Source organism: Callospermophilus lateralis, chromosome 2 (genome assembly GCF_048772815.1).
Source record: "Callospermophilus lateralis isolate mCalLat2 chromosome 2, mCalLat2.hap1, whole genome shotgun sequence".
NCBI lineage: Eukaryota > Metazoa > Chordata > Mammalia > Rodentia > Sciuridae > Callospermophilus > Callospermophilus lateralis.
This window is the reverse complement of record NC_135306.1, coordinates 9,981,435-10,009,029: the sequence shown is the minus strand read 5'-3', so window position 1 is coordinate 10,009,029 and position 27,595 is coordinate 9,981,435. Positions and strand designations below refer to the sequence as shown.

At 47.5% G+C, this 27,595-nt stretch overlaps 2 protein-coding genes across 6 annotated transcripts in view; one reads left to right on the top strand and one right to left on the bottom strand.

Annotated features, from left to right (window-relative positions):
* Nr6a1 (nuclear receptor subfamily 6 group A member 1) overlaps nucleotides 1–7,407 on the bottom strand; it is a 216,632-nt gene extending 209,225 nt beyond the window's left edge. For all 4 annotated transcript variants that reach the window (XM_076845495.2, XM_076845496.2, XM_076845497.2 and 1 more), the window contains exon 1: nucleotides 7,215–7,407. In XM_076845495.2, the coding sequence (XP_076701610.2) occupies nucleotides 7,215–7,314 (100 nt within the window). In that variant the 5' untranslated portion in view covers nucleotides 7,315–7,407. The remainder of the gene's footprint in view (nucleotides 1–7,214) is intronic.
* Nucleotides 7,408–11,456: 4,049 nt separating this feature from the next.
* Nucleotides 11,457–27,595, top strand: part of Olfml2a (olfactomedin like 2A) — a 29,895-nt gene continuing 13,756 nt past the window's right edge. Inside the window, exons 1-3 of one of the 2 annotated variants that reach the window (XM_076845494.2) lie at nucleotides 11,457–11,519; nucleotides 19,084–19,347; nucleotides 25,895–26,002. In XM_076845494.2, the coding sequence (XP_076701609.2) occupies nucleotides 19,111–19,347; nucleotides 25,895–26,002 (345 nt within the window). In that variant the 5' untranslated portion in view covers nucleotides 11,457–11,519; nucleotides 19,084–19,110. Of the gene's footprint in view, nucleotides 11,520–12,383; nucleotides 12,556–19,083; nucleotides 19,348–25,894; nucleotides 26,003–27,595 lie in introns of those variants that run through there. The other variant, XM_076845493.2, reaches the window with a different exon arrangement.

The following is a 27,595-nucleotide window of genomic DNA, read 5'->3' as shown; positions in this document are numbered from 1 at the left end:
CATAATGAAAGGGTCTCAGGGACCCCCAGAGGTTCACAGACCACATTTTGAAAACTACTACTTTAGATACAACCCTAAATAAATTTAAGAACTCAATAAATAAGAAGAAATTAAGTCTAAAACAATTTAATAGTGAGTGGTCAACAATGATTAAATGATGGAAAGTAAACATAGTCCAACTGAGTTATTATTTCATTATTTTTAACTACTTCATTATTTTGTTTATAAACTTTAAAAGGCAAGAAATAAGGATGATGAAAAGGATATATAAGGCTACAAAGCAATGTCTTATCCATGTTTTCTTTTGTAAAAGACTAAATTACATAAATTGGAATAAATGGTGATAAACAGAACATTGTATCTGATGAAGTAGAGCATAAGAAACTAATGAAAATAGTCAAAACTGATTTTTTATTTCTTCCAAAGTCATACAGCTTCAGATTTAAATTAGCACACGAATTAAACAGAAGAAATCCTTAAAGTGAAAACTAGGAATGGTTAAGCTAATTCTCATTGCTAAAATTAGTCTATCCTTTGTTTTAATACAGATTTGTTACTAGTTTCCTAAATTACGGGATTATGTTAAAGAAACATTATAGGTAAAATATCTCAGTCATTTTAATTCCATCAATTATCTCCCTATTCAGTGTTTTAGAAGAAAAAAAATAGAGATCACAAATTTTGGCACTACAGCAAAGGATTGGAAGAACAAGTTAAACTGTTAACAAACCTCTGAAATGCTTTTATATAGAAATATCTAACAGTCCATGATTTATGAAATGAAAGGAGGAATTGGAAATTAAAAAGTGAGAAGGCAGAGCTGGGGATATAGCTCAATTAATAGAGTACTTGCCTTGCATGTACAAAGCCCTGGGTTCAATCCCCAGCACCACCAAAAAAAAAAAAAAAAAAAAAAGTGAGAAGGCTATCCACCTCTTCCACATAAGTATTTCTCTCAAAATATATAATGAATTATAAATTATTTCCAATGCAAATTATTAGCCAAGCAAATATCTTTTAACACATTCTTTGCTAATACCACGATAACTACACTTCCACTTTCAATGGGCTATTTATTACTCTAACAATTCCTTCAATTACTATCACCAAATTTTTTTTATAATATCTTAATTTGGCAATGAGAGAAAAGTATTATTGTTCAAACCACCCACAGAGCATATCTTCAAATCAAATGCTGGGTTTTGTTTCCCCGGAATACATTACATGTTGCTGTCCAGGGAATTGGTTTTAGAAACATTACACCTGCCAGCTGACTTATCAACAGTGCCCATAGAATAGACACCAACTTAAAAGCAAGAAACAGTCCAGAAAATAGAAAAATATACTACTACTGCCAACTGTGGTTTATGCTTGAATGGCTTCTCTGGTGTAAACAAATTGAAGGGTGTAGTGTTTGCAATTAAATGTAAAGATGTGAAGATGGTTGTTAAAGTTAATTTTTAATATAACAAAATTGTAGGAGTAATTTAGTATGAAACATAAGAATTTGTGGGAGTCTTCAATTTGAGCTTATATAATACTGAAGGAAAACCCAAAATTACCTTGAATTAAATGTTTCCATTTAACAGAGACTAACTTTGTTTTCAATCAAACATACACTCCTAAAGAAATTCAAAACTCTTGAATGCCTTCTATGAATTTAAAATGAGGGTAGTTTCTTTCTTGAAATGGCTATTGTCAGTTTAAAACAATCCCCCAAACTTGTAAAGAAAAAAAAAAATTGTATTTTTTAAGGAAATTCAGGAGTTTTCTATTTACACACAATAATTTGGCCAGCTTGCTTCCACAAAGATAAAATTTTGAGGGTTCAACTATTCCTATAATCTAAAGAACAAAAATTCCAACATGCAAATGAAGGTTCAAAGTAGGCTATTTTCACAACTTATTTTCTCTCGGTTTGCTTTCTCAAATGACAGCCACTGTAGCTTGGGATCAAAAGATTCAATGTAGCTGGGGGTGGGGAGAAAAGCAATTCAGCTCCCCAGCAGCCAGCTAAGGAAATCCTGGTCTGCTCCCAAACTAAATCACTGTTAATTAGAATTACCGGGAACACCAGTAAAGTCTTTTTAAAATGATTGTAACTAGCGGAAAAATCTATTTTCTTGAGAAGCTGTTCTAGAGAGACTGCTGTTGAACTGGCAATGAGAAAGAACAAAATAAGGTAGGAAAACCTTTATTCTTTCAAATACAGTTCTCCATTCTGTAGCTTTCTAAACCACAATGAAAAAGCAGGTTGAACATCTCACTTTTTTTTTTTTAAATCTCATTTTCCATTACCTATGATCTAACACCCTTCACCTTTTTCATGAAGAAAAGCTATACCAGAAGACCAATAAACAGAAGATGGGCTTGATTCTAGGGACAGGTTGTTTTTCAAAGTTAAGATTAAGCTCAGAGGAATCTGAAACTTCAATTACAAAAAGTTCAATAGCCATAAAAGAATTACCTGCTCAATACCAAGCCCCTTCTTGCCAATTTAAATAATTCTGGTATTTCTGAACCCCAGTTGTCAATTGAAGGCATTCATAAATCCTTAAGAAATTACCTGTGTCTGGAAAAATTTTAAATTAAAAAAATAATAACCTTAAAAAAGTTTGAAAGAAAACATTTACCCTTACAACTTGTTGGTTTTGGAAATACTTCCAAAGTGTTAGAGAAAAAATAAGACATTTTTATTGTCCTACTTTAAAAAATAGATTTTACCAACAATGTAAAATTTACTCTTAAAAGGCATCTTCTCAGATTTAACTTTCTACTTAATTATATGCTTTGAAAAAATACTGAACAAAGAAATGACATTTAACTTGGCCACAACTCAAAACTGAATGTGAGGAAAAAAAGAAACATGACAAGAACCCAAAGACCAAGACAAATTGACAATAAAGTCTCTCTTGATGTGGAAGGATCTATCCTAGCATGTTGAAGTTTTTTTATATATCTTTATTTATTTTTATGTGGTGCTGAGGCTAGAACCCAGTGCCTCACATGTGCAAAGCGCACGCTCTACCACTGAGCCACAACCCCAGCCCCAGCATGGTGAAATTTTGAAGCAAGAAGTTGCCATCTGAACACAATTCATTAGCGAACCAGTTTTTCTAATACAACAAATCATGGAAGCTTCATTAGCAATTTAAATCTGCACAAGAAATGGTATGGGAAATATCCCTTTTATCAAGTAGAAGTTGTCATTTCAATCTACCATCCTCTGTTATTCTATAATCAGTATTTATTTATTTAGTTATTGGGGATAGAACCCAGGGACACGCTACCACAGAGGTACATTTCCAGCCCTTTATCTTTTTTGAGACAACGTAGGAGGCTGGCCTCAAATTTTCCATCTCCAAAAAGAAACTGCCTCCTGAGTTGCTGGGATTACAGTGGCACCATGTCCACCTATAATCAATTTTAATCTAAAAGTCTATTTTCTATCTTTGCCCCATAAGTAGGAAGGAAAAAAAAAAAAAAGAAATGAGAAACCAAGAAATGGTGGATGAAACACAGAAATGCATGATACAGGCAGACTTTTGGAAATTTGCCAGCAGTTTTTTTCATTAACTCCCCATTTAACTAATTTTTACATGCTAACACATCCCATGCATATACACCTTTTTGTTAGAGAATTTAGAGAATTCAGAATGAATTATGGGTTAGGAAGCATGTCATGATCATATTCTGAGATATATGAGTATCAGAAATGCTCAGGAAAAAAAAGGCAAATTATACATCAGATTGGAAACGTTATCTCCCACATCAGCTGCCCAAAATTACAAGTGGATTTGTTTGTTGTTGCCTTTGGGTGTTTTTTATTGTGGTCACACAGAACCTATTAATAATAAAAGAAATCTGTGTACTGTAGGTATAAGCATACTGATTTAACAAAAGCAGAAATTTTGAGTCAACTCAATTAAATTTTAAAGCAACAGAACGGAAAAGTTAAATTGTCATGGAAAATATTTAATTTCAGGGATAAGCATTTAGTTGGCATAGTACACAGGAAAAAGGCATCATACTATTTAGTGAACTCCCAATTTCCTATAAAGTGTAATTATATAAAAATGTGCTTTTAATTACTTGTAATGCCTTATAACTTTCTTTTGCTTTAAATATTTAAAAATTTACTCTGAAAACGAGTAAATATAACATTCAGCATATGCCTCATCAAATCATTCATATGCCTTGGAAATCCCAAAAGGGAGCAAAAACCTCTATTATCACTGAGTTCACGTTTGTTATGAAAACCTACAAGCAACAACTGAAACAGCACTGTCAGCACAAGGAATTCCTGCAAGGGTGATGGTATATCAAAAGGCTAACAACTCTTTTCTGATAGAATTTAAAAAAAAAAAAAATTAAAGGACTGTAAATTCAGCATCTGTGGTGTTTCCGGCAGGAAAACATTTTTAAAATTCCACCTCCAGTTTATTTCTTCATGGCACAGACCAAAGACCTCCTATCTAAATAGCTATCTCTTGCAACCACTTCATACAAAATGGAAATCTGTCACTGTGATAAAAAGTCAGGAGTTCTTTGTGTGTGCGTGTGTGTGTGTGTGTGTGTGTGTGTGTGTGTGGTGTGTGTGCGCTTACAGATTGAACAGTTTTGTTTGTTGTTGGAGGAAAGTAGTAATTAGAAAGCAAAAATGAAAAAGAAAAAGAAATGTGCTCACTATTCCAAAGGCAAACTATATTTGATTTTTTTTTTTCTGGGCAATTCTTCTTTGAACATTTTAAGTTCCTGAGTACTAATAAACATGAATTGTAAAACAGTATAGGTTAATTTTAAACAACAACAAAAATCCCACAACCCCATTTTATTTATGTATTTTCTTTTAAGCCCATCAAGCTAGCAGCTCCCATCGTGTTTCCAACAAAAAGAAAATATCTGTATTACTAACTTGGACTGATGTGAAATATTAAAACCACCTTAGCAGAAATAGATTACTCAATAACATCCTTTTAAATGCTGCTGACCAATTCAGGAAATGAGACTATGAATGAGAAATTTGATTAAGAGTTAAAATTACCATTTAGTTCTTTAAAATGTACTAATGAATAATTAATAACAAATGCAATTCTTTAGCTTCCCTTACAACAATATTCTCAAGTAGAACTGAAAGTAATGTCTGCAGTAAAATCTGTCATTTACATTATATGCACAGGTGGCACAGGAAGTATTCACACATAGGAAGATATTAAGGAAACATCCTCACTAGTATGTGGGCCATACAATAGCTGCGGTGCTTGGGTTTAAAAACTAAGCACAGCAAATTTTAAACTAGGATTTACAATATTCACAAATTAATACCAAACCAAAACTCCACACAAACTAGCTTTAAAACTCAAACGCATTAAGGAAATCCTTTGTTTCAATGATGCTTTCCCATTAGACCCTAACTGGATTGCAGGCTTCTCTTTTGTGACATGGGGTTTTATTGATTTCAAACATGTTCACATTCAGAAATTAGTCTCCAAAGACACTTCATGGGATAGCCAGCCACCTAGACACCACACATCATACACATCTTTCAAAAGAACAAGAGCTCTGAATACATCACTATTTGATTAGCAACATCAAGTTAACCAGGCTCTCCTCTAAACACTTTTCCTTTAAATGGTTTAAAAAAAAAACTAGACTATTGAATTAACAATAAACGTTTGATGAGTTAATAAACCTATGAAGGCACAGATCCAACCCAAGATTTCTCCCCTGTGTAGCTCTTCACTCATCCAACAATTGAGCGCTTAGCCAAGTGACCTATTTCCAGGTTACTTTCTTCGCACCTGCCAAGTTACTGTCCTGATTGAGAAACTTCTTGTCAAAGCAATTAATTTTTAGTGCCTCCTAACTGTCCCGGGTGTTTGTATTCAATTTGAAATCTGTTACTTGTTAGACACTGTTCGGTCCCAGATCTTTCAGAGAATTGCGAGTTTATGGCGCAGAGAGGGGAGGAGGCACGGATCTCGGAGAGCCTGCCCTTTATTCGGAAATGAGGAGATGTGAAAGGTGGAAGGCAGGGCAAATAAATAAATAAATCGGGTTTGCTGCCGGAGCGTTTGCCGGCCGGTTCGAGCACCCTTTGTAATGCAGGCCTCCCGGGGCTATCGCCTGCGCTAATTGCTCCAGGGCGCTTTCCAAGTTCAAAAGTTCACCTTTTACGACCTCACAAAAGCTCCTTACACGTTACCAATAAAAACATTCCGCCGCAAACACCGAGGGGGGAAAATATCAAACAGATACAAATAAAAAACCCTGCAGGGGGGGAGCCCCCAGGAACCTGAGGACACCAGGACCGGGGGACAGGGGAGGTTGGCAGGAGGAGTCCGGCCAGGTGAGGAATTCTTAGCGCCCGAGGACCCGGATCAAGCCAGGAAAGAGAACTAGGCTGGGCAAGTGCGGGCCGGGACGCGCCGGCAGACGCCAGGAAGAGGCAGGTGTCCCAGGCCCCCAGCCGGGCTAGAGACCTGAGCCAGCAGAAAGTGGCGGTTTAGCTACAGAGGCTGAACAGGGGCGGAGGCAGGCAGGAGACTGCGGGCCGACTGGGAAGGTGAGGCCGAGGCAGGAACAGGCACCAAGAGGTCCGAAAAAGGAAACGATGAGGATACCAATCAACAGGGGCTCCGCGCAGGGTGGGGGTGTAGGGGCTCGCGGTATTAAGAAGGGAAGCGCGGGGCTGTGGCATGGAAAAGGCTCCAGGAAGGTGGGGGAACCAGGGTGTGGCGTCGGGTCTGCAGGGCCAGGAGGAACCCGCGTGGGAGACCCCCAGGTGGAGGAAGGACTCCGGGAACCCGGAGAAGGCGGATGTCCCCACGAACGGGCCTCGAGCGTGGGGAGTGAGGTCCGCCGGAGGGGACGCAGAGGTAGGGGAGAGGAACCCGCGTGGGGGCCGGGGGATAGCAGGAAGGATTGGCACAGAGGGGACGGGGGGGGGGGAGGGGAGGCCTGTGCTGAAGGAACACCACCGGGAGGGGGAAGTGGAGCTCGGTGCCCAGGGAACCGGGCTGGGGGAAGGCCGCGCGGAGGGTCTGAAGCGAGAGAGACCTAGGAGGAGGAAGGGTCCGCGTCGGGTGAAGGTCCACGCTGAGGAGCCGCTGCGGCTTCCCAGAGCTAAAGTCGGCCGAGAAGAGAGGACTCTCTGGAAGAGGGGCAGGAGGCCGGCCCTCGCCCGGCCAGGGCTCCGCAGGCCCCTCACCCACCGTTGCGCGGCGGCGGAGGGAGCGCGGCTGGCGGCTCTAGGAACCCCGCCGAGCCCCCGCCGCCTCCCCCTCCGCTAGGCGGCCGTTCGTCCCGCTCCATGCGGAGGTGCTCAGGGACCGCGCTGGGTTCGCTGTTCCGCCATGACCGGCGCACTCGTCGTCGTCGTCGTCCACCGGGGGGAGGGGGGCTGTCAGGAGCCGGCTGGCTACCGGCCGCGACGTTCTCTGGGCCCCGAGCCAACCGGCTCCGCGCCCCTCCGCGCCGCGCCCCCTCAGCACTGGCCAGCTCCCTCCCCTGACGTCACGCGCCGCTGCCACGCACGGCCCCGCGGGGCACGCTGGGAAGTGAAGTCCTTCTGGAGAGGCCGGCCACGCAGGACCTCACCAACCGAATGGGTACGAAGAAGAGTAAGCAGCCGTGAAAAAAGGAACCCAAGGCTTGTCGATAACATAAACCTGGTAAAACTTCTGATAAATACTAAGTAAACGGTTGTTTCAGGGTCTTCTCTTTATTATGACATATCCGTGATCGAAGCGCTCGACGACTCCACTTATCCCCCTACCCCATCAATGAGTCTTCCCAAGGAGGTGGATCGAAAAGAAGCCGGGTGAGCACGTGCAACGAAGCCCAGCCCTGTGGGCGGGGCCCCGAGGAGGCGGGGCTTGGAGGTATTCACTAAGGTCTTCCTTCTCTGCTGCGGGACAAATTGGACGGAAGATTAAAGGGCCGGAGTTTAACTCGGAGGGACTGTGTTCGTATGCAAATGAATCTATACAACTCTGCTTTCCGGGGTAGTGTTTAAAGCCTTTTACCTCCGGGTGGGCGGGAAAGAGTAAAGTTTCTCATCCTCCTCTTTCATTTTCCCCCTGCCCGTAGAACAGATGGACAAACTAAGCTCGGGGACATTGATTACCATTAAAGAAAACGTTAGGCTTTTAACTCCAGATGTCTTTCAGCCCTCCATTTGAGTGGCCCCTTGCCCGAAGAACAAGCTCCTTTCCCTCTGCTCAGATTCCCTGTGAAATGAGGCTGGACTAGGCATGGGGTCCAGGTGAAAAATCCCCACACACACCCGGCCCAAGCTTCTGAATTTTCCTGAGAGCATAATCCTGGATTTTCTCCGCTGCTCCCACCGGAGCACACCTCCAAGGGCCACCAGGTGGCGCGCGGCCACCGGCCTCTGGGCCTGCTAGGCTGTCTTCAGCGACCCCCTCAGGAAAGTACTCTTTGCAGCTACTGACCAGGGTCTGAGTCCTACCTGGCCTGCTTGAGGACAAAGAACAAGAATACTGGTGCTTCCCCCGCCTCTCTGCTGCATTGTGCCGCAGCTTCCTCACTGGCGGCTCATTTCCCGCCCTCCCCTCGGCTTCCCTCCCCTTCCCTCCACTCCATCGCCCCGCCAGTTCTTTAGCTCCTCTGTGTGATTACTTACTTTTAAATCCTTGTCCTGGCGTTTGCATTCCTTCCTGTTCTGACCCCTTCTCTCACCTGCTACACAAGTTTTGCAACCGTTTCCTAGTACTTGGGGGGTTACCAACATTGTGCTTCATTCTTTATCCTTTATCTGTGTTGACTACTGTTCTGAGAGATTTACATTAACATTTTGTTGCCTAAACCTCAGGGTCTTTCAAGGAGGTAGCCTCCTTATTGCCCTTATCATACACTGATGAAATCCCCTAGAGGTGAGATTCCAACCCCAGCTGGTCAAAAAGCTGGAATGCTGATTTCACCCATCCCATTCCCAATGCTTTTTCATCTTTATAGGTTGTTAAAGTACTTCTTCAGTGGCACCTTCCTTAATACTTCCAACCAAGGAACAACTAGTTCTCTATATTACCGCAAGGGTCTGTTGAACTCTGTGCAGACTGTAAGAACTGGTCTCAGTGATGGCTTCCTCACCAACATTTCTGAGCCCCCCCATGGGCAGGGAGCAATGCTGGCCTCTCCTACAAGGAGAGGAGATTCTTTAGCATTGAGGGAAAGAAGAAACAGAAGAGATGGATCCTCTGTGCTATTCCCTCAGCTCTGCCTTCTAAAATATATCAGAATTTTCCCATCTATCACAGGCTTCTGAACCTCCCAAAAGCCTTCCCAGATCCTCCTGACTACTCAAAGCTCTTTATTATCTCATCATTGTAACCCCAATTGCTGACTGGATGAAAGGAATCAAAATAAATATACAAAGCAATGTAAGGTCTGTCTTAATAAATGGAACCTGTTTCTAATGTTATTTAGAAAGTGATCCCAAGTCCCAGATACTCTCTTCTGAAAATGCTTTTAGGAAGAGTCAAAATACCACAGCACTGAGAAAAGCAAGGGGAATGAGTACGTAGACTAAGAAAGATGAAAAAGATTTCCCCCCAGCACCTGTAGTACTCAAGACAGAAGAGCTGGTAAGGAAAGAAAGAATAAGGATAGATCTGATGGGGAATGGTCCTGAGACCAGAAGCAGACAAACAAACAGGACCAGAAAAGGATACAGCAAAGAAAAAGGCGGGCATCAGCGTCTTTAGGGGGAACTTATCCTATGGTGGAAGAGGCAGACATACACTAATCAAATCAGGAAACCACACAAACCCACAATGGCATGAAAGTCTTACAATTGAGAACTCAAAAGTTCCAGGTCCTGGGGAAATGTACAACAGGGCTCACTATAGTTGGTGGTGGCTTTCTGGGATAAGGAGCATTCAAATAAGGTGAAGAGAATGAGTAGGAGTGTATCAGACTGGGTAGAGAGAAAGATATTCAGTTGAAGAAACAAAACAGCACAAGCAAAAGTTCCCAAAGGTAAGTCAAAGCTTGGCACATTTAAGGAAGTGGAAGATTCCATGGTATTGGAACAAGGAGAGGGACACCCCAGGTTACTATCAGGTTGTGTGGGCCAATGGCCAGTAGGGGGCAGAACTCCTAGTGACAGCAGACTTGCCAACCTACTACTCTCCTAGAAATCCAGGCAATCAGGCTGCATCTGGGAGAAAGAGAACCTTTGCCAGGCTACATTTAAGTACGCTTTTTTTTTTTTTTTTTTTTTTTGGTTTTTTGTTTTTTAATAGATAGGGAGCAAGTTGCAAAATCCACAGAATGCAAAAAAAAAAAGGTCTTCAACGGAATTCTCCTGACTCCAGTTCTTGCCAACCAGATCCCCACTCCTTGAAGATAACCACCATATGAATATATTGTGTGCCCTTTCAGAGATCATCTGAGTACATAAAAACACAATATTTATTTCTCACATTAAGCCTGATTTTGATACCTCCCTATGAAGGAGATCTCTAGTTATAAAAGATCCTTAATTGTACTGAATGCCTCCTGTATGTGATTTTTTCTTTTTCTGTACTGAACCCAGGGGCACTTTTCCACTGAGCTACATCCCCAGATCGTTTTGGGTTTTTTTTTGTTGTTGTTGTTGTTGTTGTTGTTTTTAATGGTTTTACCACTTATTGGGGTTTAGGGTTTTTGTTTGTTTGTTTGTTTGTTTGTTTTTAGTTTTCGGTAAACACAACATCTTTATTTTATTTGTATATGGTGCTGAGGATTGAACCCAGTGCCCTGCGCATGCCAGGAAAACGCGCTCCCGCTTGAGCCACATCCCCAGCCCCCCAGCTATTTTTTTTATTAGTTGCTCAAGACAATACAATGATCTTGACATATCATACATTTGATTCAAATGGGGTATGAATTCTTATTTTTCCACGTGTACAGATTGCAGGTTCACATTGGTTATACAGCCACGTTTATACATACAGCAATACTAGTGTCTGGGTTTTATTTGTTTTTCTTGAGACAGAGTTTCACTAAATTGCTGAGGCTGGTCTTGAATTGCAGTCCTTCTGCTTCAGCCTCCCGAGTTGCCCAGTTTAGAGGCATATAACTCTATATAGCCTACATGTGATTCCTTAAGTCAGCTGAGACTCACTGAGCACCTGTTTGTGCTAGGTCATTGATCCTCAAGCCCTGAAGAGCTTTTGAATACATCTATTGCTGGGCTGCTGAACCTTTTTCTGATTCAGTAGCTGGGCTTAGACCTGAGAATCTTCATTTCTGACAAGTTCCCTAGTAACACTTGAGACTGTTGGCCAGGGAACCTCACTTTGAGAACGGCTGAGTCAGCTACTCTTGGAAAGAATGAAAGTGTGCACATTGATGACCTATTTCCTACAAGGGAAACTTACGTCAAACCAGAAAGGCAGTTCCATGGAGTGAAGAGAAAATGAAGATGGTGGAAAGCCGGGAGCTGGGGCGGTGGCAGCATCTAGGGCACAAGTAAATGTTCCTTTTAGTGCAACAGAAGTTTACAAGGCCAGGTAAGCACACAGCCGATCATTCTTGAGCCCAGGAGAGTGACAAGTACACTGACTTGGTAGAGAAGGAAGAGGGAGGGGCTTCAGCCCCAAGGGGTGTTCTGGGGAGGAAGGGCTTTCAAAAGACCGGGAAGGAGTCCCCTGTGAAATAAGGAAAACCAAAGACCAACCAGGGCGAGGTTCAGGAAGGTGTGACTTGGGTGTTGGTTTAGGAAGGATGGAGAGGATTTGGTTACAGGGACACAACAAGGCATCTTGGTGAAGAATTGAGACTGAAGACCCCAGGGCGAGAAGATAAGCGGGGATCCTGAGACTTGGACTGCCCCCGAACTGTTCTGGGGGGACAGGAAGAAGAGGGGGAGTTTAACAGGTAGTTGGGGCTGGAGTTTCGGAGCCCACGGGAGGGTCGGAGAGGGAAGGGGCTGAGACTTGAGAAGACTAGAGTCAGCAGGGTCCCGGGGACAGAAGGGGGATGGCTTGAGAGAGCGCAAGGGCTCATCTGCTGGGAATATCGTTCTTTGGAACTTCACAGCCCCTCCAGAAGGGCGATTTTCTCCATTTTACCTCGGGGAAACTGACGCTCAAATTAGTTAAGGGACACTTCCAAGGTCCTTCATCTCACAGAATAGGACCTCGACCTGTATGGGACTCCCCTTTCTGGCCTCGCTCTCCTGCGGGCTCGGAACCAGACTCTTGTTTGCGTCCTGGCAGGGATGCCCTTTGGAAAGCCACGGGATGGCAGGGAAGCCCCGCGCGGGCGGGGTGGGGCGGGGCGGGAACCCCCTCCGCCTTAGCTCCGCCCCAGCGGCGCCGAGGGGGTTCGGGGCGGGGAGCTGGGGCAGAGCGGGGCGCGCGGGGCGGCAGAGCCGGCTGCGCCGCGGAGCTTGCTGTGCGTTCTGAGCTTCCCGGCGTCCGCTCCCGGCCGCGGTGCCCGGGTGCCATGGCCGCGGCCGCCCTCCCGCCCCGGCCGATGGCCTTGCTCCTTCTGCCGCTGTTGCTACTTCTGCTGCGGGCTGGCCCGGTGCTTGCCAACAGTAAGGTATGCGCGCCCCTCCGACCTGCCGCAGCTGGGAGAGGTCCCGTGCCAGGAGCGCGGTGCTGGGGGTGCCGGCCAAGGAGGGTGCATCCCGCAGGGAGTTGAGGACCCAGAAAAGGGGAGATCGGACCTGGGATTTAGCAAGGAAGCTATGGGAGCGAGGACCTTGGGAGAGGAGCATGTGCGGGAAGAAGCGCTGGAGAGGATGGGGTGCTTGGGACCCGGAGCCTAAGGAAGGGGTGCTGATACCCAATTGGATGTGTGGAGGAAGTCAGCTCTGAAATCCAGAACCAAGGAGGGTATTCCCAGGAGTCTGGGGTTTCCACGGGAGGCTGACCACTGGGGACAGACCGCAGGGCAACGGTTACCCAGCAACCCTCAAGTTTGTGGTGGGCGCTAAGTCAAGGCTCTCTGGCCGGGGGTAGGGACCCAGAATCCCTCCCGGTGAACACATCTGGGCTTTCCACTGGCCTGGCCCTGATGCTGTTTGTTGCACTCTCTGGAGGATAAGGCATCTCCAGAAGTGACCTAAACTATTCCCTGCTCCCGTGTCAGGCACACCTTCTCTCAGCTGGTGCCTTTATCTCTCTGAACCCCCATTTCTTCACCTGTAAACATGGGAAGAAAAATAGTACCCACTCCCTGCTGTTGATGATCTCTAGATTCCATGAGATTATACCTGTAAAGTGCTTAGCAGCACACCTGGAACCTAGTAGATGCTCAATAAATGATTCTGTTATTATGGAATCTTATCATAGGGATCCCAAAAGGGGGTGGGAGGTCCAGAATGTACAGAGAGAAAGCACTTAGAGTCAGTCAGAGCAGGGCTCCCTTAAGGGTGTTTTGAAAATGACCTGATGAAGATGAGCCTGAAAGAAAAAGAGATCCTTAGGGCCCTGTTCACAGGACATGAAGGCTAGAGTGACTTCTCTTAATGTCATTCCAGCCTCTTTCCTAGTGGAAGTGGATCTGCTCTGCCCATAGGCAGGTAAAAGGCAGAAGCCTTTCTTTTGCTGTGTGACCTTGGACAAATCATTGCCTATCTTTGGGTTTCATTTCCCCCATCTGAAAAACAAAGCCCCCCACACACTTCTTTTCCATCTGAGGCCCTTTATGACTCAGGTAGGAGAGCTCAGGTAAGAGAACAAGAACAGAAAATCCCAAATAACCTGGTCAGTGCTTTGTCACCTCTTGCTCCTCTGATCTTTGACTGGGAGGGCATTCTCTGAGCTATGCAGAGGGCTGTAGTTTGTAGGGAGGGCTCACATCCAAAACAAAGCAAAGACAAAGAAAACCCAACACCCTGTTTATGTAGTGAGTCAGCCAAACACTTGCTAGGTTGGGGGGGGGGGGGTGTGTATTTAGTTGTCCTAGGGCAAGCCAGGGCTGGTGGGGTGGGGAGGCACATCCAAGAGTTGGGAGGATGAAGCAGCTGGGGAACCTAGCACAGCCCTCCCCCAGACACTTCCCACCCATGTGCCACTTCAGCCAGCTGGGGAAAATAAAAATCAAGTGATGGGTGAATGTACTCTGCATTCCTTAGCCTGGCCAGACTCCTGCAGGCTCTGAGAGAGCTGTTTTCATTATCACCGCCTCCTCCCCCACAACAGCCCCTCCTTCCTCTCTGAGCCTGTCCTATTTTCCCGGGGTTGGTGGGGAGCCCCTGGAGGGCCAGCTTGGACCTTGAAGTGGATTAGCACTCTAAAGGGTTAAATCGACCTGTCTTCAGGCAGAATTCCTGATCAGGAGGTCCAGTCTCCCTTCCTGTCAGAGAACCTTTAGGGATGCAGGGACAACTCACCCCCAGAAATCACCACGGAACTCTGTCGATATCTCCTCTGCCAGCTTCTTGCTCACTGTGTTTTAATTTCACATTTATAGCAATGTCTGCCTGAAATAGAATTCGGAGTTTCCATCTAAGGAAGTGCTTTGTCTAGCCTGGGAGTAGGAAAGGGAACTCACAGCTTCCCCAGCATTTCTGAAGGGCTGCACAACTTGAAGATTGGGGTGGAAGGACAGGTAACCACACGACACCCAGTAATGGTACCAAAGACCCCAGGGAACCTGCTTGGATTGGGCTAAGAATTCCCCTCTCTACCTCAGCTTTCACATCTGCAGAAGGGGTACCGCACCTTACTTCCTGCATGCACTAGAGAGTGTCTGTTCATCCCTCTGTTCAGGATCCTGGAGACAGAGCGAAGGCCAAGGGCTGCGGGAGCCAGACCAGGGGAGCAGGAGGGGCTGGAGCAGGCAGGCTGTGATGTCCCAGGCTGGGTCAGATGTTCCAGGCCCGTCCCAAGGGCTTAGGTGTTGCTTCTTGTCTGCTCCCAGAGTTTCCGCCTGTGGGTGTAATTGGAAGCAGGCTCCTGAGCTGGGAGAGCGGCTGAGTGAGGGAGTCTTCCTTCTGTTTCCAATGCATGAGGCCAGTCCCCACCGGGGCTCTGCAGGGAAGGTCTTACCCAACACCCTGACTGACTGGGACACAAGAACAAAGCCCTGAGGAGCATTCCGTGTTGAAAACCCTGTGCCCAGCGCTTACATTCATGATCATGCACAATCTGCCAACATGCTGAGGCGCTCATGGACCCTTCATATCCGATGGACTTGAGCCCTCAACAGAGTCAACTGGGGCTGCTTGGGTATCAATGAGAGTTTGGAGATTCCTAGAGCTTCAAGATTCTTGGCATTTAGTTCTCATCCAAATGGCCTAGGGAGCCTGAGAAAGTCTGAATCAGGGGGTGGCGAGTAGGGTCAAGACATCTGCATTTTTCCAAGTGCACCCCAAGTCATTCTGAGGCATGTCCCACTGTTTAGAACTTGTGGAGGTGATAGGGAGCTACAGAGGTTTGTGGAGCAAAAGAGTAACACTGATCATCAAAGAAGAGCGCTGGAAGATGAACTGAGAAGAAGCTCCTGTATTGGTTGTCCAGATAACAGTTCATGCGGCCTGACTTAGGGCTGTGTCCCTGGGTAGACAGAGGTAGGAGACACTTAGGGTAAAGACCCTGAAGAACATGGTGACTGACAGGTCATGCAGGGAACAAAAGAAATCCAAAAATCCAGGTTGGGCAGGAAGGTAGGTGGGCACGGGTTTGGGAGAAGAAGGCTTGATGGATGTTGGTCTTGGATGGATCAAGTTTTCTGTGCCTCTGGGATCCAGGGGAGGTGTCCAGTGACAGTGGGCTCCAGGGGAAGGCTTTGTGTGGAAACTGTCTCATCCGGCTGGGCTGCTCTAAGAGCCAAGGGCAGCCCCAACCTCAACATGACAGCATTCGAGCCTGTTCCCCTATTGCTAGAACATTTCACAGCTTGAACCCTCCCTTCCCACTCTGGTCAGATTTATCCATCTCTTCTTCAGAAAAATCCCAAGTACACCCTCTTGCCATCTCGTTGTGAGATTTCCTTGGACATTTTTCAGCATAAAAACCTCCTAGGGGCATTGGCAGCAGCACAGAGCACGGCTACAGGAGGAGGGCGACTGAGGCAGGAACTTCCTACCTGGCTGCAACTCTAGTCTTCCTGTCAAGGCAGGGTGGGTCAGGCCCAGGGAAGCCCTAGCCCCTGTTCCCCTCAGGGCCCCTTGCTCTGCAGACCCATCTGTCCCAGCTCAGTTGCTGGGGAGAAGCCCTTGTCTGGTGACTGTGGGTGGTCCTGGGAGGGACGACATGTAAACCAGATTTTGGAGCCTGGTTGTGCTGTGCAACCCTGGGCAAGCCCCTAGTCTTCTCTGACACTCAGCTTCTCTATTCCTAAGATGGGGTTGTGGTGATAGCAGAGAGGGATAGAAAGGGCTGGGCTGGGGCTTGTGATACAGTGATTACCTAGCATGTGTGAGGCCCTGGGTTCCAGCCTCGGCACCACATATAAATAAATAATAAATAAAATAAAAGATCTATTGACAACTAAAAAATATTTTTTTTAAAAAAATACTTATTTTTTAGTATTTGGCGGACACAACATCTTTGTCTGTATGTGGTGCTGAGGATCAAACCCGGGCCGCACGCATGCCAGGCGAGTGCACTACCACTTGAGCCACATCCCCAGCCCCCTAAAAAATATTTTTTAAAAAGAGGGATAGAAAACCATGGGTGAAGATGAGGGAGGGTTTTCAGTGGCCAAAGCAGGTAACTTTCAGATAAGTTATTCTGTGCCAGATCCCTGCCCGCTGCTCTGGGTGCACCGATGGTTTCCAGACTCCCAAACTTAAAAATGGCACTATGCTGTCCCCAGTTCAGTTTCACGGGATGTGCCTGGACTCCTGGCAGCCAGGGCTGGGAGCAGAGGACCTCTTCCAACTCCTGGCCTATGTCAGGGCCTTGGCCGCCCCCAGCAGGACATAGCAGCTCATCTGAGGAGGGAAGGAATGTAGCAGCCTAATGTGGAGGCTGCTGTGGGTGGGGTGCGTGTTGGGTAGGCGGGTCCTGGGGAGGCCTCTCTGGCTTGATCACACAGCACACAACCACATTTACCTGCTGGGCTTGTTTTAGGATCCGGGATTGAACCCAGGAGCACTTAAGCACTGAACCACGTCTCCAGCCCATTTTATATTTTATATTTTATATTTTATTTAGAGACAGGGTCTTGCCAAGTTGCTTAGAGCCTCACTAAGTTCCTGAGGCTGACCTTGAACTCAGGATCCTCCTGCTTCAGCCTCAGCTGAGTTGCTGGGATGACAGGCATGTGTCACTGAGCCTGGCCCTACTGGGCTCTTGACCCCATCTTGGGACTGGCAAGAAAAGGTAGGGTTAGGGCACTCTCAGAAGCCTAGAGAATCCACAGGCTCCCAGGTCTCGCTGTCAGTGTTCACAGGCAGGAGAGACTTGGCCCAAAGTGGCCGGGACACACTCCTTCCACCCCTCCCCACCTTCCTCAGCTCCCACTCTCCCCTCCTCCTGCACAGCTGCAGAGAGCAGGGAAGTCCACACAACAAGGGCTCATCCTCTCATTTGATGGCTCCAGAACTGTCTCCTTGCCTGTAGGATGCTGCTAAAAATAGAAGAATGAAAGAAAGAAAGAGAATATCTTCCACTCCCACAAAGAAATGAACAGCCAACGCCCGTTAGGACTACTGACAGTGAGAATGACAGCTGCAGTATAGGTGATACCCAGTGTGCTCTGGGACTCCATCTCAGTCCTCACACAGATCTTTGTTGGGTAAGCACTAGTAACACCCCCATTTTACAGATGAGGAAATGAAGGCCCAGAGATGTTAAGTAATCCCTCCAAGAGCACACCCCAAAAAGAAATCTTGTTAAATACCACTCCCATTTCTCTCTCTCTCTGAATCCTTCCAACTGCTAGTCTGCTTTCTGTCTTTCTGGATTTGCCTATTCCGGATATTTCATATAAATGGAATTGTACAATATGTCACCTTTTGTGTCTGGCTTCTTTCAATTACCATTATGTTTTCAAGTCTCATCTGTGTTGCAGCCTGAATTAGTACCCCACTTCTTTTTATGGCTGAGTGATATTTAATTGTGTCTACATACCACATTTTGTTTAACTATTCAGTGTCTGGAATGTGTGTTGTGTTCATTCTGTGCCTGTTTGAATAATGCTGCTATGAATGTTCACACAGGTCTTTGGATACCTGTTTTCCAAACAAAGAATTACTGGATCAGCCAGGAGCAGTGACACACACCTATAATCCACATGACCTCAGAGGCTGAGACAAGAGGATCACAAGATCAAGGCCAGCCTCAGCAATTTAGCAAGGTCTTGGGCAATTTAACAAGACCCTAGATCAAAATAATAAATAAAAAGATCTGGGGGTATATCTCAGTGGTAGAATGCTCCTCTGTTCCATCCCCAATACAAAAAAATAAAAAAATCTTATGGTAATTCTGTTTGACTTATTGAAGACCCACCAGACTTTTCCATAGCAGCCATTAATAGTAATAGTAGCAATAATAGCAATGTTATTATTAATAATATTATTATTGTGGATTATTATTATTATTATTGATTAAAGCCTGTTGGGCTCTACTCCTGAACTATATCCCCAGCATTTTTATTTATTTATTTATTTAATTTTTTTTTTTTGGTACTAGGGAGGAAATCCAGGGGAGCTTAACAGCTCTTTTTTGCGTTTTATTTAGAGACAGGGTCCCACTGAGTTACTTAGGACCTCACTAAGTTGCTGAGGCTGGCTTTGAACTCAAGATCCTCCTGCCTCAGCCTCCCAAGCCACTGGGATTACAGGTGTGCGCAACCGCGCCCAGCTTATTTTTTATTTTAAGGCAACAGTCTGCCTAAATTACTGAAGTCTCAGATTTGCAATCCTCAAGATGGGAAGATCTTCCATGTTCTTAGATAGACAGAATTTGCAATCCTCCTGCCTTGGCCTCCCAGGTTGCTGGGGTGACAGCTGCGCAGACACATAAGGGCCATATTTCCCTGCAGGGGCTGCCCCCCACCACCACCACCTTTACCCCCCGCCCCCCATCAGACCAGCCGGGCTGGATGGATCCTGCTCACCCCACGGCACTAGCTGACGTCGCACGGAGCCCCCTGACTCCTCCATCCCCACAGGTGTTCGGTGACCTGGACCAGGTGCGGATGACGTCGGAGGGCTCGGACTGCCGTTGCAAGTGCATCATGCGACCGCTGAGCAAGGACGCGTGCAGCCGGGTGCGCAGCGGGCGCGCGAGGGTGGAGGACTTCTACACCGTGGAGACCCTGAGCTCGGGCGCCGACTGCCGCTGCTCCTGCACCGCGCCGCCCTCCTCGCTCAACCCCTGCGAGAACGAGTGGAAGATGGAGAAACTCAAAAGGCAGGCACCTGAGCTCCTCAAGGTAGGCGTGGTGGGGCCAGGGAGGTGGTGCCAGGCGTCCTTTGGTGACAGCGCACCACGTTCTGGGAGGCAAGTGCTGTTACCACCCCATTTCACAGGTCAGGAAACTGAAGCTCCCCAGGGAGAACTCACTTCTTGCCCACGACTGTTCAGCCAAACTCCTTTTATAAGTCACTTCTCCCAATGCTTATACCATTCTGTGACATGTGAGATGATCGTCTTCATTTTATAATTTGGAAAAATGGAGGTTTAGAGGAGCTAGGTAACTTGTCACCCAGTGACAGGCAGCCTCTGTCTACACAGGTTGAACCTCCCTAATCTGAAAATCCAAAATCTGAAATGTTCCACAACCTGAAACTTTTTGAGCCTCCACAAGTGGAAAATTCTGTACCATGAAACTTTGTTTCCTGAACAAATTATTTAAAATATTATATAAAATTACTTTCAGCTATATGTGTAAAGTGTCTGTGAAACAGAATGAATTTGTGTTTAGATTTGGGTTCCATCCCCAAGCCGTGTATTTGCAAATATTACAAAATCCCCCAAAAAATCAAAATCCAAATACAAAACGTTCTGGTCCCAAGCATTTCTGATAAGGGACACTCCACTTCGGTGTGAATTAGAAACTGCATCCCATAGGCAGACTCAAGAGAGATCCCATTTCTGGGAGAGCCAGCACCAGGGTGAGGGCCCACCACTAGGCCCAAGGTTAGGTGTGTTCTGGGTACATCTCAGTCCCCACTGCCAGCCAGATGCCTCTGTGCCATTCATACCAAACCCAGTAGGGCACCCAGTAAGACTGATGGGGCTGGGATTGGAACTGAGGTTCTACTATGTCCAGAGCAGGTACTTCAAGGGCTTTTCTCTTCTTTCTCTTGAAAAGGGCCAGATTGTTGGCATCTTTTCAAAGTATTTTTTTCAACTCCTTCCAAACATGTGTCTGTTTTGCCTGTTTGGTGTCACAAAGCATGCAAGGTTACCCTGCCTGTGAGCTAACAAGTTAACCTGACAGTTTCATAGACGTTGGCAGAAGACTCAAGCCTCCTGGGTCCAAGACAAAGGATTTTACTACTCACAGCAATTTTTTATTTTTTATTTTTATTGGTACTGAGAATTTAGCCTAGGGGCACTTTACCCCTGAGCCACAAGCCCAATTCTTTTGGGTTTTCATTTTTTTTTATATTTATTTTTTAGGTGTAGATGGACACAACACAATGCCTTTATTTTTATGTGGTGCTGAGATGGAACCCGGGTCCCTCCCATGCTAGGCGAGTGCTCTACCGCTGAGCCACAATCCCAGCCCTGGGTTTTCGTTTTGACACAAGGTCTCCCTAAGTTCCTTAGAGCTTTGCTAAATTGATGAGACTGGCCTCAAATTTGTGATCCTCCTGTCTCAGCCTCTGGATCCACCGGGATTACTGGCCACTGCATCCGACCAGCAAATATTTTCTTGCACTGGTTTCCCAGCTTAAGTTTCCATGGGGTGATGCAGTTAGAGGCAGATTACCCACAGCACACACAGGGAGCAGTGTTATAGAGAAGAGCCCTGAGTTAAGGAAATCTGAAACTTTTATAATTTTCTAGAGGGAAATGCTCTGCTCTTGCCTTCTTCCAGAGCTGTTCCCTGTACAACTAGATGGCTGGGAACAAAGACAGCTCCTCTGTGTGCAAGATGTGCAGAAAAGCAAGAGACCCTGAAAAATTGTCTCCAATGCTGGACACGGTGTCTCAGCTGCTCAGGAGGCTGAGGCAGGAGAATCACAAGTTTAGCAACTTAGTGAGAGGCTGTGTCAAAACAAAAATATAAAAAGGACTGGGAATGTATCTCAGTGGTAAATCTCTAGTAACCACCCGCCCCCCCCCCCCAAAAAAAAGGAGAAAGAGAGAATTGTCTCACAGCAATTGGCTAAGAATGTTTTCTTTAATTTTACCTTTAGTTTTATTTTCATAACACCTAACCTGACAGTTTCATGGACGTTGCATGCCAAATATTTACAAAATTGGAGGCGGAAGGTGAATTTTAGGCCTCCTGACAGTTTGACAGTCACTGAACCACACTGTCTTCCTGGAAATTCCCAAGCAACTTCAGCCACTCAGGCCACAGACTTGTCTTCATTTACAGGGACAAATTCAATTTCTGTTCCAGTCGGCGTCTCAGTAACTGAATCATAAAGATGCTTGACATGAAGACACACAAAGCTCTTTTCATGAACACTGGCTACTTTAATCCTTGCCGCAACCCTTGGGAAAGGGAATTTATGGTGCCAGCTTTACTTGTAAGGGACTCTGAGGCCCAGAGAGGGGTTATGACTTGCCTAAGATCATACAGCAAGAGAGTGACAGTACTAAGATCTGAACCAGGGAATTCCCTGTAACATCCCCTTGCCCACAAGAGAGGTCACAGGCAGCTCTCTCACCTAGGAGCCTTCCCCTCCAGGCCACTGTCCCTTAGGCCTTCTCATGCCCTGCAGACATGGGGGACTTGACTCGGCCTTGGAGAGCTGGGTGAGAGTAGGGTGAGGTGGACTGACTGAGCAGGTGGGGCCGGAGCAGGCCGCGGGGATCCCACCTCACTGAGCTCCCAGGGCAGGAGTGAGTGCCGAGGGTACCCACTGAACCCCAGGAGAAGAAAGGGGCAAGGCACTGGCTTCTCCCATTCAGTGTGGCCCCCCCTTGGCAGGAGGTTCCTCTGAAACATCCAGGGGGGGCCCTCAGCTGGGCACCTGCCTGCATCGCCCTCCCCCCAGCTCCAGCTGGGACCTGGCCTCCTGCAGGGCTCTGAGCCCCTCCCTCCAGATCAGGTTGGTGGCCTCCTCTCCTCTACTCCTTGCCTTCTGGTCATGGGGCACACGTGGCCTAGCCTTGAGGAGTCCCCAGGCTTGTCAGGACACAGCTACTGACTGACCCCAAGAAGGCAGTGTGTTCAGTACTGGGCCAGGGATGTCCCAGGGACTGAGAGAGCCGCAAGCAGGGGATAACCTTGGATGGGCCTTGAAGGATGTGTAGGAGTTCCTCAGGCAGAGAAGTGAGCCGTTCTGGACAAGGGCCAGTGGAGTACATGTGACAGAGGCCTCCCTGCCCTCTCTGCCCGAGCCCTCCTGGCCTCCTGTCACTTCCTCTTATACAGTGTTTCTCAAACTACCTGCAATGAAGGATCACCTATTTTTTTTGTTTGTTTTGAACCCAGGGGTGCTTAACCACTGAGCCACATCCCCAGCTCCTCCCCCGCCTTTTTTGAAAGAGAGAGAGAGAGAGAGAATTTTTAATATTTATTTATTTATTTTGATGGACACAACATCTTTATTTATTTATTTATTTATTTATTTTATGTGGTGCTGAGGACCAAACCCAGCGCCCCCGGCATGCCAGGAGCATGTTACCGCTTGAGCCACGTCCCCAGCCCCTCCTCCCCTTTGTTTGATAGACAGGCTCTCACTAAGTTGCCTAGCACCTGGTAATTTGCTGAGGCTGGCTTCATACTTATAATCCTCCTCCCCCAGCCTCCCAAGTTGCTGGGATTAAAGGCACGGACCACCACACCTGGCTGACTTTTAAAAAAGAAAATTAAAAAAAAAAATCTGTCAAAGACAATATTTTTGTAAAACACCAATGAGTTATTAGAAAGATGAACCAAAACAAAGACAGACATGCTAAATGTAAGCCAGTGTTTTCTTGAGTCAACAAATATACAGCTGCTCTGTCAAGTGGCTGTAAAGCTTTCTGAGAAGCTGACTCGTGTTCTGTAATCATTTTATTAGAGATGTAGTGGGCAGTTTGAACCCGCGCTAGTCACAGGACACACTCGGAGCAGCCTGCTGCAGCACACCGTGTCTCTCCTCACCTCCAGCATGTGGCACACGCTGTACCCTTTGCTTGGAATGTCCTTTCTGGGACATTTCAGCCTGATGTGGGCTCCTCTGTCAGAGCTTGGCTCCAACAAAGCCTCCCCAGCAGCCTTTCCTAATCCACACCCAGCTCCAGACAAAGTCGGCCCCCCACCATGAGTAATCTGGGCATCCATGTGTCACTGCCTGTGTCCCCTGTTCTGGGTGCCTATGTGTCACCGCCTGTGTCTTTGACTGTAGAGGACGCTGGGGGCTCAAGTCATCTTGTTCATCTCTGTACGTGACTCAGTGTAAACCTGTGCTGAGCCTGACGAGGGGGGCAGGGGCGAATCAAATGCCAGGCTCAGGAGGAGGGACACCATATGCGGGCAGTGGGGAGCCACGGAAAGCTACCTAGCAGGGAGAGACCCTTGTCAAAGCTAGTTTCAGAGGCCGTGAAGGCACAGAGTGAGGCTGGGAGCTGCCCATTTGCCCCCTGGAATAGTGACCGTGGCACTGTGTTCAGAAGCCCTTGCTGCGTGCCCAGCTGGGCTCAGCTCAGCACAGAGTCCCCACTCCTTACCACAGCCCTCCTGCCCCATCTCACAGCAAAGGACCCTTATGCAGGGCTCTCCAGCTGGGCTCCACAGAGCCTGGGGGTGCTGGGCAACCCCCCGGGGCCAGAGTGAGGTTGTGAGGGAGCAGAGAGGTCTCTGGGCCCTACCACGGCTCCCAGCAGGGGTGCCCACCCCCTTTTCTGTTTTAGAGCTTAGGTTCTCCTCAGGGAAAAAATCCCTGGCTTAAAAGAGTTTGAACACCCCTGGGAAAGTGGGAGTAAAACTTCCACTTTGGGAATAGCTGGCCTGGGCCAGACAGGCGCACTGGCCTCCTCAGGCCCTGAGAGAGGCTGCGGACAGGAGGGAGCCGTGTGGGAGGTGGGCCACAGGAACTGCCCTTCCCAAGAAGCCAGGGAGGGCTGATTTCGCAGCCAGTCCCTCGTGCCAAGGTTTCCCTGACACTCTTACGGCATCTTGGCCATGGAGGCGGGGGTGTCGTATCCTGAGGGGTGAGGGCAGCTGCAGAGCAAACCCTGGGCTGGGCCAGAAGGCCAGGCATTGCTCCAAGCCCTGCCGTGGACTTGTTGTGCAAGCCCCTCACCCCGAGCCTCTGTTTCCCTGTGGGAACCCAAGACAGGAGCAGTAGCGCATGATGGGAAACGCTCGGGTTTATTCTAACCTGGACCCTTGGCCTGGCCCCACTGTTGTCATCTGCTGGCCGTGGGCAAGTCACTTCACCTCCCTGGGGATAAACACTGGCCATCCTTTGGGTTTGGTTGGGTCACTAGAAGCAGGCCTGGGAACCAGAGATTTGTATGCAAGGGACATACTATGAAGGTGTTCTCCAGAGAGGCTAAAGGGGCAGAAGCAGGGCCGGGAGGGGAGATGTCCAGAAGGGTGTGGTCCAGGACAAGAGCGAGCCTCAGCCAGGTTCCCAGGGGAACACGGGGTGGGAGTGGCAACTCCAGTTCTCCCTCTGGGGCAAGGAGGCTGGGATGCCACACTCGTCAGTCACACCTCAGAGCCACCCCCAAGGTGGCCTAGCACTTTGGGAGCTTAGTGGATCCTTGAAAAGAATCACAGATATATTTGCTTAAAAGAAAGGCACACCAGGATGGTTAGCTGGTGTGGGGTGCAGTCGGAGAGGAGGAATAACCACTATGTTCAGCAGCACAGTAGGAAGACTGTGGCTGACAGCAATGAATTGTATATTTCAAAATAGCTACAACAAAGAATTTTGAATATACAAATATATATCAGCACAAAGAAATCGGTAAATGTCTGATGCGATGGCTATGCCAATTACCCTGATTTGATCATTACACAGCATATACATGTATTACAATGTCACACTGTACCACATCGATATGTACAATGATCATGTGTAAACAAAAAATAAACTTAATGCCAGGTACAATGGCCCACACCTGTAATCCCAGCAGCTTGGGAGGCTGAGGTAGGAGGATTACAAGAGGCCAGCCTTGGCAACTTAGCAAGTTCCTGTCTTAAAATAAAAAATAAAAACAACTAGAGGTGGAGTTATGGCTCCGGTGGCAGAGTACTTGTCTAGTATGCGTGAGGCACTGGGTTCAATCCCCAGCACCACATAAAAAATAAACAAATAAATAAAGGTATTGTGTCCATCTACAAAAAAAAAACAAAACTGGAGATGTAACTCCAGGATAGGGCATCCCTGGGTTCAGTTCCCAGTGCAAATAAATAAAATTTTTAAAAATATTTTTTTAGTCGTAGATGGACACAATGCTGTTACTTTACTTATTTATTTTTATGTGGTGTTGGAGAAAGAACCCAGGGCCTCACGCTTGGCAAGTGCCCTACCACTGAGCCACAACCCCAGCCCACAAATGCATAAATTTTAAAAAGTTTTAAAAGGAAGCCCATGGAAGCCAGGGGTAGGTACAGGAAATAGGGACCCAGGAGATCCAGACAAGCCCCCAGTGTCCTCTCTATACCCCGTGAAGTTGCTACCAGGACTAAGTGACAGAACTCACTAAGCCCCTAGCCTGGCAAGTGATGGGAGCTCACAAGGGAGGATCTGCAGCCCCTGGGACCGTGGGCAGACTGGGACTAGTGGGTGCGCGGGCCCAGGCTGACCCCTCCGAGGTTCCTCACTGGGCCTTGCGGAACCCTTCCGCTTCCCCTGCAGCTGCAGTCTATGGTGGATCTCCTGGAGGGCGCTCTGTACAGCATGGACCTGATGAAAGTGCATGCCTATGTCCACAAGGTGGCCTCCCAGATGGACACACTGGAAGAGGTAAGGACGGGCTCCTGCCGGGGCCACGCTAGTGCAGTGCTAGGGGTTCAGGGCAGGGTCCACCTGGGCAATTCTGGCTTGATCCTGGTGGGCTTTGGGATCTGGACTCCAGGAGGGATTTGGGGGAGGGAGGCGTAGCCCATGGGGTCCAGCCTTTGGAGAAGAGGTCTGATTGCAGCTCCAGGGCCTATAGGGAGCTGGAAGCTTGGATGGGGAAACCAAGGCACCTGCTGTTGTAGGAGAGAGGTGCACAGGGACTGGCACTTGCAGTTGCCCTCAGTGAGCCAAGGTCAGGCCCCACACTGCTTAGATCTGAGGGAATCACTCACAGAAGTGGCCAGGTCGGTGGTGCCTGCTGGATGGATACAATATGGCAGGTCTGGCTAAGCTGGCTGGGGCTGGACTCAGGACAGCATGACTGTCCCAGAACCATCCGTGGGGAGACCGAAGTGCTGACTATCCTGCCTATTCAGGGTAAATCTGCTGAGGGCTGGGCAGACAGCCAGGACTGCCCTCTGGGGACAGGGAGAGCCTTAGATGAGCGTGGGGGTCCAGGCTATAGGTTCAAGGGTTGCTGGCCTCTCTGCTGGCATAGCCTGGCCTCCTCCCATTTCCTGCATCCGGTCTCTGCTGAGCCACTGGGTGTCTGGGAGCCTGCAGCTGCCAGGAGCAGGCGTGGGGGTTTCCTTTCCCAGCTTCCTTTACAGAGAGAGAGGGCACCTGGGCGTCCTGTGCCCCAGAGTGGGAGATTAACCCCTTAGCCCAAAGCTTTGGTCACAGTGGCTTTAATGATTCAAAAAGTGTTTGGTGAGGTCTACTGTTGGCCAAGCCCAGGCCTGCGTGGGGGAGAGCTCACGCTTGTTGAATTTGTTCTGTGCACCTGTATTTCCTGTGTACCTGGCACAATCCAGGCTCTGCTGGTGCCAGCTCTGAGGCTCTCCTCCTCTGACCTTTCCTCTTGTAATCTCAGGAAATACTAACCCGCTTCACGTAACTGAGCCAGATGATCTGGAAGGTAATCTGCTGAGCCTGGAACAAATCAGAAATGATTTCCACAGCCACAGAGAAATGATTGTTTAATTGTCTTCTGTTTTGCATTATCTGTGCTATGTTTTTGTTAACCGTGGTTTGCTAAGTGATAAACCTATGGGACAAAAAACAGCTCTTTGCTATCTCTGGGAGGGAGTGGAGAGAACAGTCTTTCTCAGGAGAAGCTGGCTCCCTCTGCCAAGGGGAGGACCCTGCCAGGGTGTCAGGTAGCAATGTGGGGTCCCAGCTTTCCTCTGTTCTCCTCCACCAGTGGTTCTCAGCCAGGTGTGATTTTTGTCCCCCTCAGCCAGCAATATCTGGAGACATCTTGGGTTGACAAGATGCCACTGGCTTCTCGTGGGTAGAGGCCAGAGATGCTGCTAAATACCCTGCAATGTGCAGGACTGTCCCCTGCAAAAAATGGCCACCTGGCAAATGTCAATAGTGCTGACTATTGTGGAGAAGTCTGCCTTACACTTTTCAACTTCTGCCTTAACTGTCATCACAGTTTAAAATGCACGTGCCCCCAACCTAGATGCCCCTCAATAGATTAATGGGTAAAGA